Source organism: Schistocerca piceifrons, chromosome 5 (assembly GCF_021461385.2).
Source record: "Schistocerca piceifrons isolate TAMUIC-IGC-003096 chromosome 5, iqSchPice1.1, whole genome shotgun sequence".
In the NCBI taxonomy this organism is placed as follows: Eukaryota; Metazoa; Arthropoda; class Insecta; order Orthoptera; family Acrididae; genus Schistocerca; species Schistocerca piceifrons.
The window spans coordinates 104,618,752-104,632,484 of record NC_060142.1 but is presented as its reverse complement, the minus strand read 5'-3'; the positions used below and the strand labels follow the sequence as shown (position 1 = coordinate 104,632,484).

The 13,733-nt window shown below is 42.1% G+C and overlaps 1 protein-coding gene across 1 annotated transcript in view; it reads right to left on the bottom strand.

Annotated features, from left to right (window-relative positions):
• LOC124798767 (A-kinase anchor protein 14-like) overlaps nt 1-12,993 on the bottom strand; it is a 97,916-nt gene extending 84,923 nt beyond the window's left edge. Inside the window, exon 1 of the mRNA XM_047262297.1 lies at nt 12,667-12,993. Within this exon, the coding sequence (XP_047118253.1) occupies nt 12,667-12,993 (327 nt within the window). The remainder of the gene's footprint in view (nt 1-12,666) is intronic.
• Nucleotides 12,994-13,733: the final 740 nt, after the last annotated feature.

The window sequence follows — 13,733 nt, the reverse complement described above, 5'->3', positions numbered from 1 at the left end:
TCGTTTCCTTTACTGCTTGCTCAACATACAGATTGAATAACATTGGGGAGAGGCTACAACCCTGTCTCACTCCCTTCCCAACCACTGCTTCCCTTTCATGTCCCTCGACTGCCATCTGGTTTCTGTAAAAATTGTAAATAGCCTTTCGCTCCCTGTATTTTATCCCTGCCACCTTCAGAATTTGAAAGAGAGTATTCCAGTCAACACTGTCAAAAGCTGTCTCTAAGTCTACAAATGCTAGAAACGTAGGTTTGCCTTTCCTTAATCTTTCTTCTAAGATAAGTCGTAGGGTCAGTATTACCTCATGTGTTCCAACATTTCTACGGAATCCTAACTGATCTTCCCCGAGGTTGGCTTCTACCAGTTTTTTTTCCATTCGTCTGTAAAGAATTCGTGTTAGTGTTTTGCAGCTGTCACTTACTAAACTGATAGTTCGGTAATTTTCGCATATGTCAACACCTGCTTTCTTCGGGATTGGAATTATTATTTTCTTCTTGAAGACTGAGGGAATTTCGCCTGTCTCATACATCTTGTTCACCAGATGGCAGAGTTTTGTCATGACTGGCTCTCCCAACGCTGTCAGTAGTTCTAATGGAATGTCGTCTACTCCCAGGGCCTTGTTTAGACATAGGTCTTTCATTGCTCTGTCAAACTCTTAACCCAGTATCATATCTCCCATTTCATCTTCATCTACCTCCTCTTCCATTTCCATAATATTGTTCTCAAGAACATCACCCCTGTATAAACCCTCTATATACTCATTCCACCTTTCTGCTATCACTTCTTTGCTTAGAATTGGGTTTCCATCTGAGTTTTTTCCATCTGAGTTTTTGATATTCATGCAAGTGGTTCTCTTTTCTCCAAAGGTCTCTCTAATTTTCCTGTAGGCAGTATCTATCTTACCCCTCATGAGATAAGCCTCTACATCCTTACATTTGTCCTCTAGCCATCCCCGCTTAGCCATTTTGCACTTCCTGTCGATCTCATTTTTGAGACGTTTGTATTCCTTTTTGCCTGCTTCATTTGCTGCATTTTGTATTTTCTCCTTTCATCAATTAAATTCAATATTTCTTCTGTTACCCAAGGATTTCTACCAGCCCTCGTATTTTTACCTGCTTGTTCCTCATCTGCCTTCACTATTTCATTCCTCAAAGCTACCCATTCTTCTTCTACTGTATTTATTTCCCCCGTTCCTGTCAACTGTTCCCTTATGCTCTCCCTGAAACTCTGTACAACCTCTGGTTCTTTCAGTTTATCCAGGTCCATTCTTCTTAAATTCCCACCTTTTTGCAGTTTCTTCAGTTTTAATCTACAGTTCATAACCAATAGATTGTGATCGGAGTCCACATCTGCCCCTGGAAATGGCTTACAATTTAAAATCTGGTTCCTAAATCTCCGTCTTACCATTATATAATCTGTCTGAAACCTTTTAGTTTCTCCAGGGTTCTTCCATGTATACAGACTTGTTTCATGATTCTTGAACCAAATGTTAGCTATGATTAAGTTATGCTCTGTGCAAAATTCTACCAGGCGGCTTCCTCTTTCATTTCTTAGCCCCAATCCATATTCACCTTCTCTTCCTTTTCCTACTGTGGGCTTCGTGCCTATCTTGGCCACAATAATGCGTTCACTATGCTGTTTGTAGTAGCTTACCCGCACTCCTATTTTTTTATTTATTATTAAACCTACTCCTGCATTACCCCTATTTGATTTTGTATTTATAACCTTGTATTCACCTGACCAAAAGTCTTGTTCCTCCTGCCACCAAACTTCACTAATTCCCACTATATCTAACTTTAACCTATCCATTTCCCTTTTTAAATTTTCTGACCTACCTGCCAGATTAAGGGATCTGACATTCCACACTCCGATCCGGAGAATGTCAGTTTTCTTTCTCCTGATAACGATGTCCTCTTGAGTAGTCCCCACCCGGAGATCTGAATGGGGGACTATTTTACCTCCAGAACATTTTACCCAAGAGGACGCCATCATCATTTAATCATACAGTAAAGCTGCATGCCTCGGGAAAAATTACGGCTGTAGTTTCCCCTTGCTTTTAGCCGTTCGCCATACCAAAACAGCAAGGCCGCTTTGGTTAGTGTTACAGGGCCAGATCAGTCAATCATCCAGACTGTTGCCCCTGCAACTACTGAAAAGTTGCTGCCCCTATTCAGGAACCACACGTTTGTCTGGCCTCTCAACAGATACCCCTCCGTTGTGGTTGCACCTACGTTGCGGCTATCTGTATCATTGAGGCACGCAAGCCTCCCCACCAACGGCAAGGCCTACGGTTCATGGAGGGAGGGGGGGGGTCTGGAACTATAAAAATTAATTACTGAGCTAGAAATAGCCTGAGGTACTTCATATTAGGTACATAACCTTCTGTCGTGTAAACAGTCTGTCAAAATCTGACGTCAATAACTGTCATAATTTGGAAGTTAAAAAAAGAAAAGTCAGTACAAAAAAGGAATTATCTGACACTTAAAAAACTAAATCAATATATACATATGTTAGTAGTTCACCAACTGTGACTATTTGAAAAGATATGATAACACCTTCAGTGTTTAGATTGAAATTTGGAAAGTTCTCATTCTAGAAAACCTTTCGTAATTTTGCTGTAGTAATAACTTCAAGAATTTCAAGTAGGTATTTATGTTTTGTGTTTGGGTGAGTGTGGAAGAGAGTACTTGTGTGAGTGTATGTGGGACATTCGCCAATATTAAATTTTCAGTTTGTAATTCTCTATAGAAACTTGCAAGTATTCCAGCTTAGTATTGTGGGACCGAGTCCACCAGTGGTTCCCCTACTATTGGATGACGGATGTTCAAGCATGTTTGAATATGTAAGAGACAGCCAGAATGTTCGCGACTATATAGTTAAATTTCAGACGCAAAGTACAGCTTAAAGTTTATTTCATTATATTTTTTTGTTTAACAAGAGCGTTTTGAGTTGCTTCTTTTAATGACGTCAATGAGCTGAGAGCAGTGGTTGGTTCTTGCTAGATTTTGGCGCGAGCCGCGCCCTGAAAGTCGGTTCAGATTGGCCGTAATTCTGTACAACCAATAAGAAGTGAGGCGGTTTACCACCTAACGCATGAGATAGAGGTGCTTGTAGAGGCACAGAGAAGAAGAAAGAGGTGGACTGACTATAGAGATGAGTAAACTGAAACACTTAACTGTTTCAAAACAAATGAAACAGTACAATGTAATGTTTCGATACTCTGTTTCGAAACAGTGAAACAGTTTGTGTTTTGTAATCTAATAAACCTACACATTTTATCATCTTGAATGTCTTCTGAATAAGTATGTCCATATAAACACAAATGAGTTGCAAGAGCACTAATCATTTCGCGAAAAGTATGAAACTATCACTTGGGCGCCTTGGCAGTTTCGTATTTCATGTAGCAAATGCGCTGCTTTCGTGTCGTGTGACTTTCATACTTTTCAATTGGGTGAGGACAGCCATAGCTGAAGACAGAAGAACCACCACGAACGGTACTGGAGGTGGGAGCGAACTGCAGAAACAACGGATATGGTACTCGGATTCCCACATTCCGCTAGTATGGCTAATATACCCATCCTGTGCTAATTTCCATGCACACAAAGGGAATCATTGTGGATAATAGGCACAGTGACTATAGACTCACAAATAACGCCAAATAATTCGAATAAATAACAAAATATAACAGAAAAAATTTTTTGTCTTTCAAGGTATTTCGAACCGTTACTATAAATTCACCATACTTCCCAGCCCTTCCCGTTCACCATTACACTATAAGAGATGTGTCAAACAGATTGCTTGCAATTATACCTACATCAAATTTATGTATATGTCTAATAACTGTCACTCTACGCTTTTTTTTTATTCAAAATGTTGTAGGCTTACTTGCGTTTCTTAATATGATTGCTGAACATGACCATAGAAGCGTATGTCATAAAAAAGTGTAATTTAATCGAATGATTTTCACATATTTATTATTTTGAATGTGAGTAGTATGCTTTGTTTTATTGTTTGGTTAGTGTTTATAAAGCAGATGTTACTCCATTTCGTAATAGGACAGTCAGCTAGAAACGAAGCTTTATTTTCGGATATCTTAAGCTTCATTCTGTTGCTTGTCAAAAAGATTTCGACACTCTTGAAAGTGTTTCATGAAGTGGCATGTTGTGTTTCAGTACCTGTGCCGAGCCCGAATCTCGTCCGACACAGAGCGGAATGAAACACCACTGTTTCGATACAATTAGTCCGTTCCCAGCACAGGTGGACTGAAACAGCCTTATTTTGAAACAACGATACAGTTTCTGTGTCTGGCTCGAGATCGAATCTGGTGCGGTTATCCGAAATAGGGGCGGAATGAAACACCACTGTTTCGAAACAGTGAACCACAGCCGTTCCGAAACACTGAAACAGTTCCACGTGTCGATACACTGTATCGAAACATAGAAACAGTGGCCAAGTCTAGTTGACTAGTTGTCGAAGGAGCCGGTCATGCTGAAAGTGTCCGAACGCATTATGTGTAAAATGAAGTGATACAGTGACTTCCGCGTTTCGGTACAGTTATAAAGGTAGCTGGTGTTTACCATTAACTATTCGTGAAATTTTAAGAGTCGAGAAATATTTTGTTCTGGAGAAAATCGCGTGTGTAAACTTTGAACTAAAAGCGTAGCGGTACTAAGTAATTTTTTTTACTGAGTATTTATGGCGAGCAAAAACTTTATTCAAAGACAACCACTGAATGCCGAATGCAAAAGTAAATAGCAGTTTATTGACTGTGTCACTCTTGTAAACGTTTCGGAATTGGATAGGAAAAGTTCTGGCTGTTTGAGTGTGACGAGGACTGTGAACAGGAACTTTAATGATATGAACACATATGGGCTGATGATCTTGCTTAATAGCAATAAAAAAAAATCCTAATGCAAGTTTAAAAGGACCTTTGAACTTAGAAATCTGAACAGCAACACATTTCAGATTTATTCTTTAGAGTTCACAAGACTATTTTCAGCTTTTTGTACTTACAGCGGCCTCCGATGTGTAGTTACGAAATCTCTGTTTCTTCAACACTGTTTTTCTGAGATCTCTTAAGTAGCTGCAGCCAGGTCTTAACGTGTGCAGATCTGCAGCAGTATCGAGATAGGTAGACTATATATGTTGCAGAACAGCCGTCGACGTGCGAAAAAGAGCGCGTTACGTCGCACACTTAATTAAATTGATCAATTAATTACCCCTCCTCCCTCTCGAAAACCCCCTGCGCCCCCACTCACTCCCCCTACACTCCCTGCCCCTACCTGGAACAATGATTGGAAGTACAAAACTTAATGGGAATTTCAAAACTCTGTGATAAATTCGAAATTCGGGGGGTAAATTCAAATGCTAATTACATTACATTGTGAAGGATACAATAATAATAACACATTCTCTATTTATAAAAGTTCAATTAGCATATCACTGGTGTGGAAGGATGTAGGGTGCTCTCTTTATTTCTTCACCCTTGGAATACTGGCACACTCTGACTATAATGTAACAATCCAAAATGGCTGATCCAGAATACTGGCGCAGTCTAAGTCCCCAACCTCCTATTGGCTGGAAATTCCAAATCAGCGAGAAAATTCATCTGTTTTTTCCTATGGCTGTAAAGCATGGGAGTTGGGGAGGGGTAATTGCCATTTATCAAGCACTAGAGAGTAGTTCTAACCAGTCTTGTCACTAATTGCTGGATGTAGAAAGGATGTTTTCGCTATTAGTCTAGCACTAGGAGATTCCTCCACCCAGTCTAGTGAACAGTCCTATATGGGAATGATAGGTAATAATAATAGGACAGCAAACTATCACTGAAGTGCAGGGGAGTAGCCTCCTACAGATCAACAAGAGGAATAGCTTCCAGAATGAAATTTTCAATCTGCAGCTGAGAGTGTGCTGATATGAAACTTTTTTCTTGCAGTCGGATTACACTCACTAGATAACTTATAACTCAAATGGAAATCCCTGGAGATCAGGCAGTGTCCTTATTTAGCATAAAAGTGCTCTATTGAACACTTTCCCGCGGAAGGCAAGGTTTCTGAGTATTGGTCTGGCACACAGTTTTAAATTGCCAGCTGGTATCAAGTGGAATAGTTGTTGGGAGAGACATAAGGATAATTAGTAGTATTAGGGGACAGCCCCTCTGAATCTGCTGCGTTGTTACACTGAAGCCGCAAAGAAACTGGTCCTTATTAAGCATATAAGTGATCTATTGAACACTTAACCGCGAAAGGTAAAGTTTCTAAGTTTGAGTATTGGTCTGGCACACAGTTTTAAATTGCCAGCTGGTATCAAGTGGAATAGTTGTTGGGAGAGACACAAGGATAATTAATGGTATTAGGGGACAGACCCACTGAATCTGCTGCGTTGTTACACTGAAGCCGCAAAGAAACTGGTATAGCCATTCGAATTCAAATAGAGAAATACGTAAACAGTCAGAATAAGGCGCTATGGTCGGCAACGCCTATTTAAGACAACCAGTACCTGGCGTAGTTGTTAGATAGGTTACTGATGCTACAATGGCAGGTTATCAAGACTTAAGTGAGTTTGAAGGTGGTGTTATAGTCGACGCATGAGCTATGGGTCACAGCATCTGCGAGGTTTTCCTTACGACCATTTCACGGGTGTACCGTGAATATCAGGAATCCGGTAAATCATCAAATCTCCGACATCGCTGCGGCCGGAAAAATGATCCTGCAAGAACGGGACCAACGACAACTGATGAGAATCGTTCAGCGTGATAGAAGTGCAACTCTTCCGCAAATTGCTGCAGATTTCGATGCTGGGCCAACAGCAAGTGTCAGCATGCGAACCATTCAACGAAACATCATCGATTTGGGTTTCCGGAGCCGAAGGCCCAATCGTCTACCCTTGACGACTGCACGACACAAAGCTTTACGCCTCGTCTTTGGCCGGCCGCGGTGGTCTCGTGGTTCTAGGCGCGCAGTCCGGAACCGTGCGACTGCTACGGTCGCAGGTTCGAATCCTGCCTCGGGCATGGATGTGTGTGATGCCCTTAGGTTAGTTAGGTTTAAGTAGTTCTAAGTTCTAGGGGACTGATAACCACAGCAGTTGAGCCCCATAGTGCTCAGAGCCATTTTGAACCTCGTCTGTGCCCGTCAACACCGACATTGGACTGTTGATGACTGGAAACATGTTACCTGGTCGGACAAGTCTTGTTTCAAATTGCATCGAGCGGATGGACGTGTACGGGTGTGGAGACAACGTCATGAATCCATGGACCTTGCATGTCAGCAGGGGACTGTTTAAGCTGGTGAGCGCTATGTAATGGTTTGGGGCGTGTGCAGTTGGAATGATATGGAACCCCTGATACGTCTAGATACGACTCTGACAGGTGACGTGTACGTAAGCATCTTGGCTGATCACCTACAACCATTCATGTCCACTGTACATTCCAAAGGACTTGAGCAATTCCAGCGACACCCCACACGTCAAGTATTGCTACAGAGGGGCTCCAGGAACGCTCTTCTGAGTTTAAACAATTCTGTCGGCCACCAGACTCTCCAGACATGAACATTATTGAGTATATCTTGGATGCCCTACAACGTACTATTCAAAAGAAATCTGCACGCCCTCGTACTTTTACGGATTTATGGACAGCCCTGCAAGATTCATGTTAACAATTCCCCCCAGCCCTACGTCAGACATTAGTCCATGCCACATCATGCTGAGGCACTTCGTGCTCACGGGGGTCCTAAACGATACTAGGCAGGGGCACCAGTTTCTTTGGCTTTTCAGTGTATTGTATTTGTGGAATGGACAAGAGTAAGCAAAACATTAGAAGTTAATTCAAAAGTGACATGGCTTTTGAAGACCAGTGGTGAATGTTGTCCTTATTCTTTCGTTTAAAATTTCAGTATTGGAAAAGTTGATTGAATAAGCACCCTTCATTTATTCGTTATTTCGACAGTTCTGTACTTCACACTGCACAACGAATTGGCGTTCCTTCCCGTTCCATTCGCCGATGCAGTACTAGAAGAATGTCAGCTTAAAACTTCTTTGCGCATGCTGTAATCATTCTAGTCTGCGATCGTGGTCCCTAAGGGACCAAAGAGTAGGCATCTGTAGGGTCTTACTGAAACTCTCTCGTGGTACCATTTCTAGGAGCCTTGTAAGCAGGCTTTCGCAGAATAGTTGATGTCTATCTTGAAAGGTGTGCCATTTCATGTTTTTGAGAATGTCCGTGACGATTTGCCGTGGGCCAAACTAACTGTGAAAATTCCTTCTGTCCTTTGTACACGTTCAGTATTCCCGACTAGTCCGATTTGGTGCGAGTCCCACACACTTGAGCAGTATTCTAGGATGGGTCACACGAGATTTTTTTACGAACTCTGCTATGCAAATTGATTAGAATTCCATAGTATTTTTTCAATTAACTGAATTCTGCACCTGCTTTACCTGCGACTGACCCCATGTGATTGTTCCATTCCACATTCCCAGTAATGATTAAATTATCGTGTTTGTATAAGTTGACTGATCCCAATTGTGACCCCTTGATAACACTGGTCTGACCAGTATTGGAATACAATTCTGGTCCGACCAGTGTTAGAACGTGCAGCTGTGATGCGGGGAAATGCCGCAGATTAGCTCATCGCAACGCTGTAAAGCATCCAGAACCGAGCTCTGAAGACCGCTCTGCGTCTTCCGAGGGAATACTCCACTCGTTTGCTGCACGAAGACACAGAAATCCCGCTCATGCAGGATATATTCAAGATCATCGCGAGGTCTTTCTATTAGAAAACGGGACAATCCAACAACCGGGTCTTCCGTGAACTGGACCACCAACCACACCACAGGCCACACGTTGAACTGATCTGTTGCGAGAATAATTTTCTCGCAGAAGACACAGGATATGACCACGACATCACCCAAGGGCAATATCTGTGGGTAAGATTTTTCTTTTCTTCCCTACAGGAACGGCAATAACAGTATCTTCATGCTTACGCTGCTCAACATGCCGAGTAAGGACAGTTCACCAATGAAGCGTCAGCATCAGTGATCATTGACGTTGTAGTCTTTGGATATTATGTTTATCCGTTTTGTGAAATGCACAGGTTCACGGATCTGAACTTTTATTAAAGAAAGTTGCCAAGTAATGTGCCTATTCGAAATCGAGCCAAAATCTGACTCAATTTTTGTGCAGCGTGTTCCAGATAGTACACTATTATAGATAAATGCATCATCTGCAAAAACATCTAGGGTTACTATTAATTTTGTCTGCTAGATAACTAACTTAAAAAGTGAAAAACAAGCGTCTCACGACACTTCCTCGGGGCATGCCCAAAGGTACTTCTGTATCTGTCGGTGATTTTCCACCAAAGATATCGTACAGTGTTCTCCCTAACAATAAATCCTCAGTCCAATCATTAATATCGTTTAATGCCGCATATGTTCGTACTTTCGTTAATAAGCACTGATGTGTAACTGATTTAAACACTCTATAGAAGTCGAGAAATACTGAATCTACCTGATTGCTTTGATCCATGGCTTTCAGGAAGTTATGAGAGAAGAGAGCGAGTTGAGTTTCGCGTGAATTAGTCCTGGCTGACATGGAGAACGTCATTCTGCTCGAGATATCTCATTACGTTTGAACTCAAAACACTTTCTAAGTATTAGCTATATATGGATGTCAACGATATTAAGCGTTAGTTTTGTGTATCACGTCTATTGCCCTCCTTGTAGACAAGTGTGATCTGTCCATTCATTCAACGTGTCCAGTTGAAATTACCTAGTCAGGGTGAAATTATGTCACTAAATTACACATGCATTAAAACATAGATCCCACACCTCTTCGCTATCAGTCATGCCGAGCATGTCAAGTGTTCATGTGAAGTTATATCTATTTAACTTCATTTTTAAAATATTGTAGACAGAAAATAATTTGTAAAGTGAAAACTGTTCAAAATAAAAATAATTTTGTATGCGTGGGGTTAGCCAGTTGTCCTACAAAAAATTATTGATATCAGCCAGCAAAACTTTTTCTCATCGCAAGTGAAGCGTAATTGTGGTTTGCAGAGCCGTTACGTTTGTGTTCATGTCGCGGAATAATGACATCAAGGAAGTTGGTTTTAAGTAGCAGGTGACAAAAGATCAGGGGGATGAAACATTTCTTTGGAATAAATTAATGTAAAATATGAGGTTCCTATCTAACCTTCTTCTCATGCTACTGTAATTATGTGAAAATAAGGAGCGCAACAATCTATTGGTTTGCTCACAGCAATTTACATTAGCCTCCTAAAGGTGCTAATATCCCACTGTTGAGCTCCTTAAATTCACACACACACACATATCACAGAGAGAGAGACAGTCCGCAGCTCGTGGTCGTGCGGTAGCGTTCTCGCTTCCCACGCCCGGGTTCCCGGGTTCGATTCCCGGCGGGGTCAGGGATTTTCTCTGCATCGTGATGACTGGGTGTTGTGTGGTGTCCTTAGGTTAGTTAGGTTTAAGTAGTTCTGAGTTCTAGGGGACTGATGACCATAGATGTGTGTGTGTGTGTGTGGGTTGAGGTTTTCGGGCGCTAAACAGCGTGGTCATCAGCGCCCAAACGCATAGAAACAGGAACACATGCGGAGAAGAGACGAAGACGGACAGCGAACAAGGAGAACGGCTAAAAGACACAGACCTGATGCAGTTACAAATCCTCACATACAGAGGCAAAACAAGAGGAGAAGAAACGCACTAAAAAGGAAAGGAAACACAAGGAAAAGAGAACAGAAATTGAAGGGAAACAAGTAGGTAATCGTGATTGGCGGACCTCTTACCTAAAACCTGGGTGAACCAGTCACCCAGCAGCACATTAAAATCCTCTCCCTAAAATCCGAGGCAACAAATTGGACAGGACACAAAACCGTAAGACCTTAACCACAGTCGTTGCGTCGTCTTGCAAAATAGAGGGCAAATCCGGTGGCGTGTGTGTGTGTGTGTGGGTTGAGGTTTTCGGGCGCTAAACAGCGTGGTCATCAGCGCCCAAACGCATAGAAACAGGAACACATGCGGAGAAGGCACGAAGACGGACAGCGAACAAGGAGAACGGCTAAAAGACACAGGCTTGACGCAGTTACAAATCCTCACATAAAGAGGCAAAACAAGAGGAGAAGAAACGCACTAAAAAAGGAAAGGAAACACAAGGAAAAGAGAACAGAAATCGAAGTGAAACAAGTAGGTAATCGTGACTGGCGGACCTCTTACCTAAAGCCTGGGTGAACCAGTCACCCAGCAGCACATTAAAATCCTCTCCCTAAAATCCGAGGCAACAAATTGGACAGGACACAAAACCGTAAGACCTTAACCACAGTCGTTGCGTCGTCTTGCAAAATAGAGGGCAAATCCGGTGGCAAGGAAACCACCGCCCTCTGGTCAGAGAATAAAGGACAGTAAAGTAAAATGTGGCGGACAGTTATCTGGACGCCACAAGCACTACAGATTAGGGGGTCCTCCCGCCGGAGTAAAAAACCGTGCGTTAAGGGACTGTGCCCGATGCGGAGGCGGGTGAGGAGAACCTCATCCCGCCTGCATGACTGGTAGGATGTACGCCATGGCCGCGTGGTGGCCTTAACCAGACGCAGCTTATTTTCACCGACTGCCAGCCACTCCTCTTCCCATTGACGCATAACACGAGAACGCAAAAGGGAGGTAACAGCATGGAGGGGGACGGCACATTCAACAACGTGAGGGAGGGAATATGCATCTTTGGTAGCCACATCTGCCAGTTCGTTTCCCCTAATACCCACGAGCCCCGGCACCCAGCAGAGCCATTTTTAGAGAGAGAGACAGAGAGAGAGGGAGAGGGAGAGGGGCATTAGCCTACCATGTTCCAACTACAGATTCACCTTCGGTTGCCAGAGAAAAGTGAGAAATATGACGTAAGACTTAAGTAATAGTATTGTCATTCATTCCATCTCACAGCAGTTTAATGTCACACCGTAAGTCTCAGCCCAATCACTATCTGCGACTTTCTTTCGTATTTAAAAATGGACTCTGTAGCGAGTATCATGGAGATGTCATTGTTTGCCACTTTCTTCGCTGCAATTCAAGATAATCTGTCGTATCTAAGTGGAACTGGCACCTTGGGATCTACTGAAAATATGTATTCTGAAATCATAACATGTCAGATTTCTTGGAGTCAGAAACACATTTTGTGTTACCGCACCTCTCAATGGCTGCCTATTGTTCTAATCCAGTTGCCGTAACGCATTGTCAAACTATGTGTAGTATCAACGTTTATGCAAACTTTCACTGAAGAGCTAAATTAATGATAATATAATGATCCAATACTTCCGCCGTAAAAATGGAAGAGCCGGGATTTCGATCTTTGCAGAATGCAACCTTCAAATGATTCCAAATCATCCAGATGTTGCCTTTGCTGTAAAAGGACGATTTTGGAAGTTTAAGACCTCATTTCAACAACATGCTTTACAGATCACAACCCGTACCAATAGTTTTAACAATAAATTACGCCACAAAACGCGATCTTGAAATGTTTAGCTCATCCTCCTATGTTTGCTTAAGAGAGGAGCACATTATACAAGAATTTTTTAAAAAAAGCAGTGCTCCCAACAGTATTAGACAACAGTGTGAAACACATCATAGAATTATGGATTCTTGTGAATGTGAAAAGAAAAAGACACGCACCTCATAAAAGTGAAAATCGCTTCGCGAGTCTCTCCTGCAGCCCGTGTAGTCGATGCAGTACATCATCTCAGCGTTCTTCGGCCAGCTCCGAATGTATTCGTCGACTTTCTGCAAGCCGATATCGGGAGTGAAGTCGCTGACGGACGGCCACTGTACCAAGCATTTTGGTGTCACAATGTGCTTCCGAAAGTCTACGTTGACACCCTGTCTTCTAATTTCCTCGACCGCCGACTCCAAGAGATTTTCGATAAAATCTCTGGCGATTTCTTCTACACTTAAACATAATGGATCTTTCTGATAACTGCCGTTAGTTGAAACGTCGTTCATTTTTAAGCGGCGAAGAGCAAGAAGCCTTGTGCTTTTCTTACAAAAACCGATCGAACTTTTATGTTTATCTTTGCCATCAGCGATAATTATACTTCTGTGTCAGAGATAGAAGCAATATACTGGCGAGCGAACATTCAGTCTAGTTAAGAACTTCTGGTTATCTGTTTACTAGTGAAATATCTGAACACTACTTGAACAGGCACACCAAACGAGGCCCACTGGACCCGCGTTCGGGCGGACGACGATTCAAATCCGCGTCCGATCCTGTAGAATTTTCTAGGATGCATCTAATAAGTGAGAAATCGTGATCACGATTCACTGTAATTCTTGACCTTTCGCTTCTCTGCCTCGTGATGACTGGGTGTTGTGTGATGTCCTTAGGTTAGTTAGGTTTAAGTAGTTCTAAGTTCTAGGGGACTGATGACCATAGATGTTAAGACCCATAGTGCTCAGAGCCATTTGAACATTTTTTTTTTTTTTGACCTTTCGCTCGTCCCACTATCTAGTAACGTCTGTAGTTACTATATGCACGATGGGTCGTGACGCTACAATTTAATCTGGCGGTTTCATTTCCAGTCAGTTTAATAGAATTTCTAATTAATTATGTTTTTGTTTCATCCTTATCTTCCCATCTTGTTTCCAAACTGACAAAAAGCTGGTTAACTTTATTATATTTATTTGTGAACGGTGATCGAAAACCTCATTGACCCTCTTGTTAAGTCATTATAGTTTCTAATAAC